The sequence below is a fragment of the Rhinoraja longicauda genome, chromosome 29, assembly GCF_053455715.1.
Source record: "Rhinoraja longicauda isolate Sanriku21f chromosome 29, sRhiLon1.1, whole genome shotgun sequence".
NCBI lineage: Eukaryota > Metazoa > Chordata > Chondrichthyes > Rajiformes > Arhynchobatidae > Rhinoraja > Rhinoraja longicauda.
In genome coordinates, this window is record NC_135981.1 from 5,062,636 (window position 1) to 5,080,222 (window position 17,587).

The 17,587-nt window shown below is 49.3% G+C and overlaps 1 protein-coding gene across 1 annotated transcript in view; it reads right to left on the reverse strand.

Annotated features, from left to right (window-relative positions):
- Positions 1-16,193: 16,193 nt before the first annotated feature.
- Positions 16,194-17,587, reverse strand: part of LOC144607541 (SH3 and cysteine-rich domain-containing protein 2-like) — a 69,785-nt gene continuing 68,391 nt past the window's right edge. Inside the window, exon 8 of the mRNA XM_078424435.1 lies at positions 16,194-17,058. Within this exon, the coding sequence (XP_078280561.1) occupies positions 16,960-17,058 (99 nt within the window). The 3' untranslated portion in view covers positions 16,194-16,959. The remainder of the gene's footprint in view (positions 17,059-17,587) is intronic.

Genomic DNA, 17,587 nt, shown 5'->3' on the forward strand with positions numbered 1-17,587 from the left:
CGGGCTTGATTTGCACTAATATTGTGGTTATTAATTTATTGAATTTTTGTTTATTCTGCGTGTATTATGCTTACAGGCCTGTTATGCTGCTGCAAGTAGGGTGGCATGGTGACGCAGTGGTAGAGCTGCCACCTTGCAACGCCAGAGACCCGGGTTCAATCCTGACTACAGACCACGGGTGCTGTCCGTATGGAGTTGGTACGTTCTCCCCGTGACCGGGTGTTTTTCTTCCGGGTGCTCAGTTTTCCTCCCACACTCCCAAGACGTACACGTGTGCAGGTTAATTGGTTGGTATAAATGTAAATGGTCCCTAGTGTGTGTGTAGGGTGGTGTTAATATGCGGGGGTGCGGACTCGATGGGCCGAAGGGCATGTTTCCGTGCTGTATCTCAAAACTAAAGTAGCAATTTCATCGTTGAAGAAGGGTCTCGACCAGAAACGTCACCTATTCCTTTTCTCCAGAGATGCCTTTGATAAGGTCCCACACAGGAGATTGGTGAGCAAAATTAGGGCACATGGTAATGGGGGTAGGGTATTAACATGGATAGAGAATTGGTTGGCAGACAGGAAACAAAGAGTAGGAATAAACGGGACCCTGTCAGAATGGCAGGCAGTGGTGAGTGGAGTGCCGCAAGGCTGGTGCTGGGGCCGCAACTATTTACAATATATAGTAATGATTTAGATGATGGAATTAAAAGTAACACTAGCAAATTTGCAGATGACACAAAGCTGGGTGGCAGTGTGAACTGCGAAGAGGATGCTGGGAGGTTGCAGGGTGACTTGGACAGGTTGAGTGAGTGGGTAGATGCGTGGCAGATGCAGAATAATGTAGATAAATGTGAGGTTATCCACTTTGGCGACAAGAACGAGGAGTCAGATCATTATCTCAATGGTGTCAGTTAGGAAAAAGGGAAGTGCAACGAAAACTGGGTTTCCTTGTACACCAGTCACTGAAAGTAAACATGCAGGTACAGCAGGCAGTGAAGAAAGCTAATGGCATGTTGGCCTTCATAACGAGAGGATTTGAGTATAGGAGTAAAGAGGCCTTTCTGCAGTTGTACAGGGCCCTGGCGAGACAACATCTGGAGTATTGTGTGCAGGTTTGGTCTCCTAATTTGAGGAAGGACATCCTTGATATTGAGGCAGTGCAGCGTAGGTTCACGAGGTTAATCCCCGGGGTGGCGGGACTGTCATACGAGGAAAGATTGAAAAGACTGGGCTTGTATTCACTGGAATTCAGAAGGATGAGAGGGGATCTTACAAAAACGTATAAAATTATGAAAGGACTGGACAAGCTGGATGCAGGAAAAATGTTCCCAGTGTTTGGGGAGTCCAGAACCAGGGACCACAGCCTAAGAATAAAGGGGAGGCCATTTAAAACTGAGATGAAAAGAAACGTTTTCACCCAGAGAGTTGTGAATTTGTGGAATTCTCGGTCACAGAAGGCAGTGGAGGCCAATTCACTGGGTGAATTTAAAAGAGAGCTAGATAGAGCTCTAGGGGCTAGCGGAATCAAGGGATATGGGGAGAAGGCAGGCACGGGTTACTGATTGTGGATGAACAGCCATGATCACAATGAATGGCGGTGCTGCCTCGAAGGGCCAAATGGCCCCTCCTCCTGCACCTATTTTCTATGTTTCTATGCTGCCAGACCCGCTGAGTTGTGTCCATCTTCGGTTTAAACCAGCTTCTGCAGTTCCCTCCTGCACAATGTCATTGTCCTGTTGTCCGTACTATATGAGTGTAAGAGTTTAAGACAATTAAACTCTTGCCGCTTGGCTCTCATGAGTGCTGGCATGGACTCAGTGGGCCGAACAGGTTAATTCCCGGAATGGCGGGACTGTCGTATGTTGAAAGACTGGAGCGACTAGGCTTGTATACACTGGAATTTAGAAGATTGAGAAGAGATCTTATCGAAACGTATAAGATTATTAAGGGGTTGGACACATTAGAGGCAGGAAACATGTTCCCAATGTTGGGGGAGTCCAGAACCAGGGGCCACAGTTTAAGAATAAGGGGTAGGCCATTTAGAACTGAGATGAGGAAAAACCTTTTCAGTCAGAGAGTTGTGAATCTGTGGAATTCTCTGCCTCAGAAGGCAGTGGAGGCCAATTCTCTGAATACATTCAAGAGAGAGCTAGATAGAGCTCTTAAGGATAGCGGAGTCAGGGGGTATGGGGAGAAGGCAGGAACGGGGTATTGATTGAGAATGATCAGCCATGATCACATTGAATGGCGGTGCTGGCTCGAAGGGCCGAATGGCCTCTTCCTGCACCTATTGTCTATTGTCTATAATAGCCTCGTTTGAGCTGGTGAGGAAAGATAATTAATTGAAATTGCTTCTCTGCTGAGTGCAGAGATTGCCAGGCTCTCCTGCGTTGTCAGCTGTGTTTTTATAGCTTGGTTGCAAAGCTGCAGGGAGCCACACATTGCAGTAGAAGCCAAAGGGGTTGAATCCACGGAATGTAATTTGCTCAAAATCATTACTGTTTGAGGGGAGCAGTCAGATCAATTCCAGCTCCCGCTGTGGGAATGGAACCTGCAACGTGTCGGCATCATGTCATGGTTGTCCAGTTGCCCACCTCCCGTCACCTCTCACGCGCGGTCCAACACAACATCAGTGCCACCACATCGGTCCTCACTCCACGTCCTTCAGTGTTGACTAGGAAGAGGCGAGTGTGTCGGATGGTAAGATACAGGAGATAAGAAACAGGATCAGAGGTGGCGCAGCGGTAGAGTTGCTGCCTTACAGCGAATGCAGCGCCGGAGACCCCGTGTTCGATCCCGACTACGGGCGCCGTCTGTACGGAGTTTGTACGTTCTCCCCGTAACCTGCGTGGGTTTTCTCCGAGATCTTCGGTTTCCTCCCACACTCCACAGACGTACAGTTTTATCGGTTAATTGGCTTGGTATCAAAAGTGTGAATGATTCCCAGCGTGTTTAGTTTAGTTTAGAGATACAGCGCGGAAACAGGCCCTGCCGGCAACCCCTGCATATTAACTGTGGAATCTGTGGAATTCTCTGCCTCAGAAGGCAGTGGAGGCCAATTCTCTGAATGCATTCAAGAGAGAGCTAGATAGAGCTCTTAAGGATAGCGGAGTCAGGGGGTATGGGGAGAAGGCAGGAACAGGGTACTGGTTGTGAATGATCAGCCATGATCACATTGAATGGCGGTGCTGGCTCGATGGGCCGAATGGCCTCCTCCTGCACCTATTGTAAAAAAAACCGCGCCATCCTATAACCAATAGGGACAATTTTTACATTTACCAAGCCAATTAACCTGCAACGTCTTTGGAGTGCGGGAGGAAAACGAAGATCTCGGAGAAAACCCACGCAGGTCACGGGGAGAGCGTACAAAATCCGTGCAGACAGCGCCCGTAGTCGGGATCGAACCCAGGTCTCCGGCGCCGCGAGGCAGCATCTGTACCGCTGCGCCACCGTGCCGTGCCGAGTAGGATAATGTTAATGAGCCGGGGTGGCTGGTTGGTGCAGACCCGGTGGGCCGAAGGGCCTGTTTCCGTGCTGTATCTCCAAGAAAAAAGGAAAAAAACCCTACAAATTAGGCCATTCGACCCATCGAGTCTCCCCCCAGCCATTCCAATCATGGCTGATCTATTTTTCCCTCTCAACCCCAGTCGTTCTGCCTTCTCGCCTCCATTTCCCCCATAACCTTTGACACCCTTACTAATCAAGAACCTAGCAAACTCTGCTTTCAAAATACCCAGACGGCCTTGTCCTCCACAGCCATCTGTGGCGGTGAATTCCGCAGATTCACCACCCTCTGGGTAAAGAAGTTCCCCCACATTTACATTCTGAAGGTGCATCCTTTTATTCTGAGGCCACGCTTGTGGAAGAATCTATTGCATTTGCTGCTCTAGATGTCAACTTCTTCACATCGGCGAAACCAAACGCAGGCTCGGCGATCGTTTCGCTCAACACCTTCGCTCAGTCCGCCTTAACCAACCTGATCTCCCGGTGGCTGAGCACTTCAACTCCCCCTCCCACTCCCAGTCTGACCTTTCTGTCATGGGCCTCCTCCAGTGCCATAGTGAGGCCCACCGCAAATTGGAGGAACAGCACCTCATATTTCGCTTGGGCAGCTTGCAGCCCAGCGGTATGAACATCGACTTCTCCAACTTTGGATAGTTCCTCTGTCCCTCTCTTCCCCTCCCCCTTCCCAGTTCTCCCTCTATCTTCCTGTCTCCACCTATATCCTTCCTTTGTCCCGCACCCCCCTGACTAAATACCTACGCTTGTGGAAGGGCCATTGGGAAGACCTGAGCCTACTTCTCGTAAAAGAACAGAGCATTTAGTAGAAGTGCAGAAAGTAAACCACTGTTGGAAGTCGGGGAGTTAGGCAGCAACTGCAGAGGGAACTGTACAGCAACTGACCTTATCTGACTCAAAACATCATCTGTCCATTTGCTTTGCTCTGCACTAAATGTTTGGTGACGCTTGCATTATCCTTGACCGGACTTTGCTGGCTTTACCTTGCACTAAATATTATTTCCTAATCATGTATCAATGCACTGTGAACGGCTCGACTGGAATAATGTATTGTCCCTCCGCTGACTGGATAACACGCTCAAATGGTTTTCACTGTACCTCGGTACACATGACGATAAACGAAACTAAACTAAACTACTACCCTTGCCCTTGGTAAATCCATCCCTTTTCAGACACTTCACACATTCGCAAGTTACAGGAGTAGAATAAGGCCATTCGGCCCATCAAGTCCACTCTGCCATTCAATCATGGCTGATCATTAGCAAATTTGCAGATGATACAAAGCTGGGTGGCAGTGTGAGCTGTGAGGAAGATGCTATGAGGTTGCAGGGTGACTTGGACAGGTTGAGTGAGTGGGCGGATGCATGGCAGATGCAGTTCAATGTGGATAAATGTGAGGTTATCCACTTTGGTGGTAAGAATAGGAAGGCAGAGTATTATCTGAATGGTGTCAAGTTAGGAAAAGGGGACGTACAACGAGATCTGGGTGTCCTAGTGCATCAGTCACTGAAAGGAAGCATGCAGGTACAGCAGGCAGTGAAGAAAGCCAATGGAATGTTGGCCTTCATAACAAGAGGAGTTGAGTATAGGAGCAAAGAGGTCCTTCTGCAGTTGTATAGGGCCCTAGTGAGACCGCACCTGGAGTACTGTGTGCAGTTTTGGTCTCCAAATTTGAGGAAGGATATTCTTGCTATTGAGGGCGTGCAGCGTAGGTTTACTAGGTTAATTCCCGGAATGGCGGGACTGTCATATGTTGAAAGACTGGAGCGGCTAGGCTTGTATACACTGGAATTTAGAAGGATGAGAGGGGATCTTATAGAAACATATAAAATTATAAAAGGACTGGACAAGCTAGATGTAGGAAAAATGTTCCCAATGTTGGGGGAGTCCAGAACCAGGGGCCACAGTCTTAGAATAAAGGGGAGGCCGTTTAAACTGAGGTGAGAAGGAATTTTTTCACCCAGAGAGTTGTGAATCTGTGGAATTCTCTGCCACAGAGGGCAGTGGTGGCCAAATCACTGGGTGAATTTAAAAGATAGTTAGATCGAGCTCTAGGGGCTAGTGGATTCAAGGGATGTGGGGAGAAGGCAGGCACGGGTTACTGATTGTGGACGATCAGCCATGATCACAGTGAATGGCGGTGCCGGCTCGAAGGGCCGAATGGCCTCCTCCTGCACCTATTTTCTATGTTTCTATGTTTCTACGATATGAGGAAAAAGCAGGAACGGGATACTGATTTTAGATAATCAAGCATGATCATATTGAATCGAAGGGCCGAATGGCCTACTCCTGCACCTATGTTTCTATGTTTCGACGGCATCATATTTTCCACCCTGGGTTGCTATTTGCCAGTGCTCTGTTTATGCATCTCAGCGAGCAATGACATTTAGCAATTTGCTTGTTGGATCTGGATGAGCAAGGACATATTTTAAACCATTGGCAGAGATTATAACTGCACAGTGATCTAACTGCACAGTGTCCTGGCCACGTTATTGCTTCTGCGAAATGCTATTTGTAAATGTGGGCGAGCAATGTTCATGCAATTTGTCTACATTATTCGCTGGGAGAATATTTCAGAACTTCCCCTTCAAAGCGAAGTGGAAAAGATTTAATAGGAATCTTTTAAAACAAAGCTCCTTCCTGAAATAATGTCCTTTAATTCTAAGGCTGTGACCTTTAGTCCTAGACTCTCCCACTAGTGGAAACATCCTCTCCACATCCACTCTATCCAGGCCTTTCATTATTCTGTATGTTTCAATGAGGTCCCCCCTCATTCTTCTAAACTCCAGCGAGTACAGGTCCATTGCCGACAAACGCTTATCATTGTCTAACCTACTCATTCCTGAGATGGTTCTTGTAAACCTCCTCTGGACCCTCTCCAGCTTGTATGGAACGAGCTACCGGAGGGGTTAGGGACTATCCCAACATTTCTCCAACTTTAGATAGTTCCTCTGTCCCTCTCTTCCCCTCCTCCTTCCCAGATCTCCCTCTATCTTCCTGTCTCCACCTATATCCTTCCTTTGTCCCGCCCCCCCTGACATCAATCTGAAGAAAGGTCTCGACCCGAAATGTCACCCATTCCTTCTCTCCCGAGATGCTGCCTGACCTGCTGAGTTACTCCAGCATCTTGTGAATAAATCCCAACATTTAAGAAACATTTAGACAGGTACATGGATAGGACAGGTTTGGAGGGATATGGACCAAGTGCAGGTGGGACTAGTGTAGCTGGGACATGTTGGCCGGTGTGGGCAAGTTGGGCCAAAGGGCCTGTTTCCACACTGTATCACTCTATGACTCTAACGTGCATACTCTGCGAAGATCTGGCCTACTGGTTGGGCTCAGCCCACGCGGACCACATAAAACATATAGATGGCCGACAGTTATCTTCCCTCAGCTGACAATGACCTATTGTACACTTTCCTTGAACTTCGTCCCCTTTGATCTCTCGTTTTCACACCTTACCCTTCCGTATCTCTCTTCTCCCTCTCCCCTCACTCTCAGTCGGAAGGAGGGTCTCGACCCGAAACGTCGCCCGTTCCTTCTCTCCAGAGGTGCTGCCTGTCCCGCTGAGTTACTCCAGCTTTTTGTGGGTATCTTCTGCTGACGGTGAAGTCTATTTATGAGTCTTTCATAAGATCATTCAAGAGAGAGCTAGATAGAGCTCCTAAGGATAGCGGAGTCAGGGGGTATGGGGAGAAGGCAGGAACGGGGTACTGATTGAGAATGATCAGCCATGATCACATTGAATGGTGGTGCTGGCACGAAGGGCCGAATGGCCTACTCCTGCACCTATTGTCCATTGTCTATCATAAGTGATAGGAGTAGAATTAGGCCATTTGGCCCATCGGGTCCATTCGATCAGGGCTGTTCTATCTCTCCCTCCTAACCCCAATTCTCCTGCCTTCTCCCCATAACCTCTGACGCCTGTACTAATCAAGAATCTATCTATCTCTGCCTTAAAAATATCCACTGACTCGACCTCCACAGCAGTCTGTGGCAAAGAATTCCACAGATTCATGAGGCGGAGATCTTTCTAGACAAAATGGTGAAAGAGGATGTGAGGAATGTACGCTAACATTCTGGTCTGAAAACAGATCGAATCCTCAGGGGTGACGGGGAGAAGGCAGGAGGATGGGGCTGAGAGGGAAAGAAAGATCAGCCATGATCGAATGGCAGAGTAGGCGTGATGGGCCAAATGGCCTCATTTTACTTCTACGACCTATGAAGTTATCTGAAGAGGGCAGCAATTGCAACAAGAGGTATAACTTGTTTATTTTAACGTCGTTTTTTTGAAGCAATGGGACGAAGAAATAGTTGAGCTTTCAATACTCACATCCCTGAGCACAAATCCAATGACCATCTTCATTCTCGGACTGAAATTTGCAAATCAGTGATGCATTTTTGAAGTGTCCTTGATATCGAATTTGTACCTGGTGCAACATGGCTGACACCCACGTGCTTGACAAAGATCCAGAGTGCTTCTTGTTCACATGTCCCACTTTCGAAATGCTGCATTAAATTATACATGCTTCATGATGCTGTGATGAAGTTTAGTGCTATTGGTATCATTTCAGTCCATTGATACGATGATTACAAGTTACAAATATAACTCACACCTTATTTAGGGGTTTGCTAGCAGCAGTGCGTGCAGCCTGAAATAAAACAAGTTGGTTTCTTTTGTACACGATCTCAAAACAATTGTTTCCCACCAGCACAATCTGCCCACAACAAGTTAGAAATTAGATTGTTTTAATGCTCAGGCTTAAGAAACATTAGAAATACAACCAGGTGTCAACCAAACAGCCTCCCAGATCTGCTTTTCCCTTTGATAAGATCACGGCTGATCTGATCTTGGTTTCAGCTCCATTTTCTTTCCTGATCCTCTGAGATTTTGAGTGCCCTGAAGATAAAATTCCATCTCCGCTTGTGTTCATTCAATGACTCTGCCTCAATTGCCCCTGGTATAGGGACCCTTATAGCCCCGCGATTCACCAAGAGACGAAACATCTTCGCTTTTCCGTCATATCCCGAGACTATTCCCTCTGGATCTACGTTCTCCCGCCCCGCCCACAATGAGAAACCACTTTCGGAATCTTGGAGACACAAAGAACTGCAGATGCTGGAATCTTGAACAGAGCACAAAGTTCGATCCTGACTACGGGCGCTGTCCGTACAGAGTTTGTACGTTCTCCCCGTGACCGCCCTGAGTTTTCACCGGGTGCTCCGGTTTCCTCCCACACTCCAAAGACGTGCAGGTTTGTGGGCTAATTGGCTTGGTGAAATTACCAATAGTTCCCAGTGTGTAGAATAATGCAAGTGTGTGGGGATTGCTGGTCGGCGCGGACTCGGTGGGCCAAAGGGCCTGTTTCCACGCTGTATCTCTAATCTAAACTAAATGAGGAAAAGCTTGGGTTTTAGAATAAATAGCATTTTTCTAACGGGCATGAAATGCAGACTAATTTTTCAGTGACAATTCTCTCCCCCTCAAGTCAGGCAGCAGAAGGAGGGAACTGAGTACGAGCACTCACAGAGTCATACAGCGTGGAAACAGGCCCTTCGGCCCAACTTGCCCATGCCGGCCAACATGCCCCATCTACACTAGCCCCACCTGCCCGCGTTTGGCCCACATCCCTCCAAACCTGTCCTATCCATGTACCTGTCTAACTGTTTCTTAAATGTCGTGATAGTCCCTGCCTCAACTACCTACTCCGGCAGCTCGTTCCACACACCCACCACCCTTTGTGCAAACAAGTTACCCCTCAGATTCCTATTAAATCGTTCCCCCTTCACCTTAAAACGTCACTCCTGTGACATTGGTACTCCACGAGACGGTGAAAAATTGCCTTCTGTGTTTCAAACAAGGTGCGACTCGAACTGGGTCAGCCCCTGTCAGCGGAAGTGGAGAGATGAGTGTGTGTGCTAAATGTTCCTTGAGAGGCCGAGGGTTTAACATCTAGGGACTGGAAGGCCGTCCAAATCAGAGAGGACCTCTTTGGACCGACGTATGCCCAATAAAAATAACTACCATCGCCTTTTGCGAATCGACATTTTCAAAACCAGGACTATTGTGGTCAAACATTCTTGCATTAACTCAATGACAGATATGCTGTAGGACACTTGACAAATGACCATCAGTTACAACACTAATATTTTTACAGTACAGAGTTTAAAGTCCTCTAGGGCTACAATGACTTTGGTAAAGTACCCTTTCGTTCCTTGTGTCCTGACTGCCCTACTTTGATTCCTCTGCACAGGGAGGTTTATAATTACAGTCTCCTTATTTTTGGAGCGATATGTTTAGCATTGGAGGCAGTTCACTGGAAGGTCTTATCAAGGACGGGTGGCGCAGCGGTAGAGTTGCTGCCTTACAGCGCCAGAGACCCGGGTTCCATGCTGACCACGGGTGCTGCCTGTACAGAGTTTGTACAGAGTTTGTACCAAAGATAATAGAGCAGAGCAAGATAGACCACTCGACCCTAAAAGCCGTAGAACGTCACGGCGCCATTTTAGCAGAAACATTTAAAAAGAAAAATAGCAAAAATCTGTGAATTGATAGATGAGATATATTCTGCATTTTAATGGTATCATCACACATACTGTTGCCCCAAAACACTGATTACACTGCGAGAGGCGTAGCGAATAGCGGGTTTTGCTTACTAAAATGGCGGACGTTACGCTCCTTTGCGTACTACACCAGTGTAGGTGATTTCAATGGAGTGGTCCATCTTGCTCCTCTAGTATCTTTGGTTTGTACGTTCTCCCCGTGACCTGCGTGGGTTTTCTCCGAGATCTTCGGTTTCCTTCCACACACCAAAGGCGTGCAGGTTTGTAGGTTAATTGGCTTGGTATAAAGGTAAATTGTTCCTGGTGGGTGTGGGATCGCTGGTCGGCACAGACTCGATGGGCCGAAGGGCCTGTTTCCGCGCTGCATCTCTAAACTAAACTGAACTAAAACAAAGGAGCCAGAGGAGAGTGAGTTTAGAAGATCTCAAAGCATGAATGCTTTTGATGGGAGGGTGCTGGGTGGATGGTGGGAGGCAGTTTCCCCGAGCGGGGATATCTAGAATGAGGAGAAATGGCCTCAGGGTTGGGGAACGCACAAATAACCAGAGGAGAAGGGACATCTTCCTTCACAGAGTGATGGATCTTGCACCTTCTCCACCCCCAGAGAGCCACAGAGGCAGAATCGTTGAATATATTCACGGCTGAGAGTCACAGAGTCACACAGCGTGGAAACAGGCCCTTCGGCCCAACTTGCCCACACAGACCAACATGTCCCATCTACATTAAGTCTGCGTTTGGCCCATATATCCCTCTAAAGCTCACCTATCCATGTACCTGTCTAAATGTTTCTTAAGCGTTGCGATAGTCCCTGCCCCAACTGCCGCCTCCGGCAGCTCATTCCATACGCCCACCACCCCTTGTGTAGAAATGTTACCCTTCAGGTACCGATTAAATCTTCCCCCCTCTCGCCTTAAACCTACGTCCTCTGGTTCCCGACTCCTCTACTCTAGGCGGGAGACTGTGTGTTTACCCAATTTATACATCTCACGATTTTGTACGTGTGATTTTGTCACAGCTGGACAATGTTTTGTATGAGAGGGTTGGCTCAGGGTTAAGTCGATCAGGTAAGGAAGTAGTGTAGAAGCCAGGTTCAGACCAGCCGTGATGCTATCCAACTCTTGCTCCTTGTTCTCATGTTCTAAGAGAAACGGCTGGGGGAATCCAACAGGTATTCCTCTCCCAGAGTTGAAGTGGGGAGTCGGTGATCGCAGTGTCAACCCCTTGGCCGGACTCTCGCTGTGAATAGACAATAGACAATAGGTGCAGGAGGAGGCCATTCGGCCCTTCCAGCCAGCACCGCCATTCAATGTGATCATGGCTGATCATTCTCAATCAGTACCCCGTTCCTGCCTTCTCCCCATACCCCCTGACTCCGCTATCCTTAAGATCTCTATTTAGCTCTCTCTTGAATGCATTCAGAGAATTGGCCTCCACTGCCTTCTGAGGCAGAGAATTCCACAGATTCACAACTCTCTGACTGAAAACGTTCTTCCTCATCTCAGTTCTAAATAACCTACCCCTTATTCTTAAACTGTGGCCCCTTGTTCTGGACTCCCCCAACATTGGGAACATGTTTCCTGCCTCTAACGTGTCCAACCCCTTAATAATCTTATAGGTTTCGATAAGATCTCCTCTCATCCTTCTAAATTCCAGTGTATACAAGCCTAGTCACTCCAGTAAACAGTAAAGACCGCACTGTATATACAGTAGTAACCTTGGCAGAAGGTGTTTGGGTCGATTGGGCCGCGTGGGGAAAAGAGGTCAAACGAGGACGGGCTGATGAGAACAAAGAGGGACCCGGAGCGGGGGGGGGGGGGGAGAGCAATGAGGGACCCAGCGTGGGGGGGGGGGGGCAGCAACAGCAAAGGGAGACCTGACATGGGGGAGGGGGAGGGGGGGGGTTGGGGGGGGACCGCCGAGAACAAAGAGGGACCATTAGGGACCCCATTGAACACTTTGTAACTTTGTCGGCGCCCTTTCTGTGGCGACTCTTTGCATACCATGTGCATGGTGTGCAGGACAAAGAATTTCGCTGTGACATCTCACGGGTGATAATAAAGTATCAATCAGGGAGAGGTCTGCTGTGTGATTTTACCGGGCTGCACGCAAAACGCCACATCACTGCGGTGTTATCATTCCTTCTGCGGTTGTACAGGGCCCTAGTGAGACCGCACCTGGAGTACTGTGTGCAGTTTTGGTCTCCAAATTTGAGGAAGGATATTTTTGCTATTGAGGACGTGCAGCGTAGGTTCACTAGGTTAATTCCCGGAATGGCGGGACTGTCATATGTTGAAAGACTGGAGCGACTAGGCTTGTATACACTGGAATTTAGAAGGATGAGAGGGGATCTTATCGAAACGTATAAGATTATTAAGCGGTTGGACACGTTAGAGGCAGGAAACATGTTCCCAATGTTGGGGGAGTCCAGAACAAGAGGCCACACAGTGCGAACTCCTTCCATCGGGCAGACGATACAAGGCCTTCTATGCCCGCACCTCCAGACTCAGGAACAGCTTCATCCCCAGGGCCATAGCTGCTATTAACCGGTCCTGCTGAGCCGGATGGCCACAACGCATAGATCAACTTGCACTTTACCCTGTCCAAAACTGTTACAACTGTTTCGTTTCGTTGGGTTGCTGCTGTCTAAATTACTTAAATTATTGCATCGTATGGGAGGCGCATTCCCAATCTCGTTGTACCCCTGGGTACAATGACAATAAAGATATATTGTATTGTATTGTATTGTATTGTATTGTATTGTAATAAGGGGTAGGCCATTTAGAACGGAGATGAGGAAAAACCTTTTCAGTCAGAGAGTTGTGAATCTGTGGAATTCTCTGCCTCAGAAGGCAGTGGAGGCCAATTCTCTGAATGCATTCAAGAGAGAGCTAGATAGAGCTCTTAAGGATAGCGGAATCAGGGGGTATGGGGAGAAGGCAGGAACGGGGTACTGATTGAAAATGATCAGCCATGATCACATTGAATGGCGGTGCTGGCTTGAAGGGCCGAATGGCCTCCTCCTGCACCTATTGTCTATTGTCTATCTCACGGTACCTCAGTACGCCTGACAGTAAATTATCACTCATTGAGGACTACATCGTCCAACCAGTTTATTAAAAATAGCTCCCTCGTCGTTGAATCTACCTCCCGTGTTGTTCAGACTTACACTTTGCTGCTGCCACTACACACAGGCAGGGGATAGCGGGCTCCATCGCAATGGAACCAAACAGTGTTGCCATCACGTCAAAACACCTGGCAAGCAGGGACAAGGAGCTTTCCATCCAGCTTCTCAGGGGACAACTCCCAATGAAGGGTTTTAGTTTTGTTTGGGTTTAGAGATACAGCGCGGAAACAGGCCCTTCGGCCCACCGAGTCCCCTGCCGGCCAGCGATCCCCGCGCATTAACACTGTCCCATACACGCTAGGGACAATTAAAAAATGTTACCAAAGCCAATTTAGCCGACAAACCTGCACGTCTTTGGAGTGTGGGAGTAAACCCGAGCTCCAAGAGAAAACCCACGCAGGTCGCGGGGAGAACGTACAAACTGCGTACAGACAGCACCCGTGGTCAGGATCGAACCCGGGTCTCTGGCGCTGTGAGGCAGCAACTCTACCGCTGCGCCACCGTGCCGCCTTAGCCGCGATGGGTTCACGTTAACCATGCATTATTGATGGACTATGGGTGGGCTGGTAGTATGAATAACATAAGTTCATAAATGATAGGAGCAGAATTAGGCCATTCAGCCGATCTACTCCGCCATTCAATCATGGCCGTTCTATCTTTCCATCTTAACCCCAATCTCCTGCCTTCTCCCTATAACCCCTGACACCCGTACTAATCAAGAATGCATCTATCACTGCCTTAAAAAAATCTCTTAAAAATATTACTTGACCTCCATTCCACACGAATCTTGGAACTGGAGGGCACAGGTTCAAGGTGAGAGGTGAAAGACTTCTGACCTGAGGGGGCAGCTTTTACCACACAGAGGGTGGCGGGCATTTGCAATGGACTGCTGGAGGAGGAGGAGGATACTACTACAAAGTTTTAAATACATTTGGATCGGGAAGGAATAGAAGGATATGGCCATTATGTGGGCAAATGCTGGCTCAGAAACATTTAGACAGGTACATGGACAGGACGGGTTTAGAGGGATTTGGGCCAAATGCAGGCAGGTGGGACTAGTGTAGATGGGACATGCCGGTCGACGTGGGCAAGTTGGGCCGAAGGGCCTGTTTCCACACTGTAAGACTCTATGAAGAGAATAGATGGGGTGAATGCCTTTTACCCAGAGTAAGGGAATCAAGAATCAGGGGACATAGGTATCAGGTGTGAGAGAAAAGATTTAAGAGGAACCTGAGTATAGGAGCAAAGAGGTCCTTCTGCAGTTGTACAGGGCCCTAGTGAGACCGCACCTGGAGTACTGTGTGCAGTTTTGGTCTCCAAATTTGAGGATGGATATTCTTGCTATTGAGGGCGTGCAGCGTAGGTTTACTAGGTTAATTCCCGGAATGGCGGGACTGTCATATGTTGAAAGACTGGAGCGACTAGGCTTGTATACACTGGAATTTAGAAGGATGAGAGGAGGTCTTATCGAAACGTATAAGATTATTAAGGGGTTGGACACGTTAGAGGCAGGAAAATGTTCCCAATGTTGGGGGGGGCGGTCCAGAACCAGGGGCCACAGTTTAAGAATAAGGGGCAGGCCATTTAGAACTGAGATGAGGAAAAACTTTTTCAGTCAGAGAGTTGTGAATCTGTGGAATTCTCTGCCTCAGAAGGCAGTGGAGGCCAATTCTCTGAATGCATTCAAGAGAGAGCTAGATAGAGCTCTTAAGGATAGCGGAGTCAGGGGGTATGGGGAGAAGGCAGGAACGGGGTACTGATTGAGAATGATCAGCCATGATCGCGGTGAATGGCGGTGCTGGCTCGAAGGGCCGAATGGCCTCCTCCTGCACCTATTGTCTATTGAGGGGCAACTTTTCCACACAGAGAGTGGTGGGTATATGAAATGAGCTGCCAGAGGAAGTAGTCGAGGTAACTACTATGGCAATGTTTAAAAGACATTTGGACAGGCATGGATAGGATAGGTTTCGAAGGATATGGGTCAAACACACCCAGCTGGGACTCGTGTACATGGAATGAGCTGTTAGAGGAGGTAGTTGAAGCAGGTATAATAATAACATTTAAAAGACAATTGGTTAAGTACACGGATAGGAAAGGTTTAGACAATAGACAATAGGTGCAGGAGGAGGCCCTTCAGCCCTTCGAGCCAGCACCACCATTCAATGTGATCATGGCTGATCATTCTCAATCAGTACCCCGTTCCTGCCTTCTCCCCATACCCCATGACTCCGCTATCCTTAAGAGCTCTATCTAGCTCCCTCTTGAATGTATTCAGAGAATTGGCCTCCACTGCCTTCTGAGGCAGTGAATTCCACAGATTTACAACTCTCTGACTGAAAACGTTTTTCCTCACCTCCGTTCTAAATGGCCTACCCCTTATTCTTAAACTGTGGCCCCTGGTTCTGGACTCCCCCAACATTGAGAACATGTTTCCTGGCTCTAACGTGTCCAACCCCTTAATAATCTTATACGTTTTGATAAGATCCCCTCTCATCCTTCTAAATTCCAGTGTATACAAGCCTAGCCGCTCCAGTCTTTCAACATATGACAGTCCCGCCATTCCGGGAATTAACCTAGTAAACCTAACACCGTACTTCAGGTGTGGTCTCACGAGGGCCCTGTACAACGGTGGTAGGATGTTTAGTGTGATGTGGTGCCAAATGGGACTAGCTTAGATGGGGCGTCATGGTTGGCACGGACAGGTTGGGCCGAAGGGCCTGTTTCCCTACTGCATGACTATGATTCCTTGGCCATGTATCCATACCAATGCAAACGGCTCGATTGTAATCACGTATTGTCTTTCCGCTGACTGGTTAGCACGCAGCAAGAGCTTTTCACTGTACCTCGGTACACGTGACAATAAACTAAACTGGACTCAACTGAGCCTGAAGTGATTTTATTGCTTGTGAGAGCGTTGAACTCTCTATAAGTGAAAGTATCCAGGGCTTGTAACTGTGACCTCTCCCCCCCCCCCCCCCCCCCCACACCTCTCCTCCCTCCGACTCCCCTCCTGGTCCCCCACAGCTGAAACTTGGTGTGGATCCAAACTGACCGTTGATCAGGGATGATTTGTGTGAAGGCGATGGACTGATGTACCCAGTCTGCTATCACCCAGCCTGCACCATTGGACGAAAGACATTTTAGGAAACCGAAAGACGTTTGCAAAGAAATATCAGCCAAGTGTTGGTTGGTGGGAAGACACGAGCAACTGCAGATGCTGGAACCTTGCGTAGAAAACACAAAGTGCTGGGGCAACTCGGCAGGTCAGGCAGCATCTCTGGAGGACGTGGATGGGTGACGCTTTGGGATTCTTGTGAAGAAACTGGTCGACTTTCTGCAGCTTCCACAGTGGACAAATAGCAAGTGACATCAGGGACGGTCCGGGTGCTTCTTAGATGCATTGTGTTCCAGAGAAGGGCAGAGTGGACAACTCTGGAGGGAACGCTGGTGCCAACCATCTCCCCGCCGATGCTTGAACGCGGTTCAACTGAGGGAGTTGCTCCGGTATCGTGCCACCAGTTAGCGAAGGCGATGAGCGAGAGTGGAGGGTGCGTGGCGTGGCGTGGCGTGGCGTGGCGTGGCGTGACGGGCCCCGGGGTGGCAGTCCGCCTTCTTCAGGCCCCCGCCTCTCCTGTGCTCCGATGTGAAATGGTGGAGATGAGCGGCAGACACGACGTATGAGCTGAATGTCGGGTGAATCACCGGCCGCGTGCGCTCCGTCCAGAGGCGCCGGGCCATCGTGCTGAACCGCCAGGCTAGAAAAAGTCAGATCTCGCTCAGAATGTCCGCGGGCACCAGCCCTCGCTTCTTGCCGCTCCATACCTTGACAAACCCGCCGGTTTCCTCCCCACGGCCCACGCAGATCTGCAAAACACAACGGGCTTCAGTCAACATCTCTGGCTCGGAGACGCCTCGTGGACACGGTGAAGAGCTGGGCTCAAAGCCCACCTGGTCACATCATGCACAATCGGGGGAGAACAAAGGGCGAGGGGGGGCTGCTGTGTGAGGGGGGGGAGAATAAAGGGGGGGGCTCGGCAAGGGGGGGCTGCTGTGTGAGGGGGGGGAACAAAGGGAGGGCTCGGCGAGGGGGGACCGCTGTGTTGGGGGGGGGAACAAAGGGAGGGCTCGGCGAGGGGGGACCGCTGTGTGGGGGGGGAGAATAAAGGGGGGGCCTCGGCAAGGGGGGCTGCTGTGTGGGGGGGGGAACAAAGGAGGGCTCGGGGAGGGGGGACCGCTGTGTGGGGGGGGAGAATAAAGGGGGGGCTCGGCAAAGGGGGGACCGCTGTGGGGGGGGGCGGGGGAACAAAGGGAGGGCTCGGTGAGGGGGGACCGCTTGTGTGTGGGGGGGGGAGAACAAAGGGGGCTCGGCGAGGGGGGACCGCTGTGTGTGGGG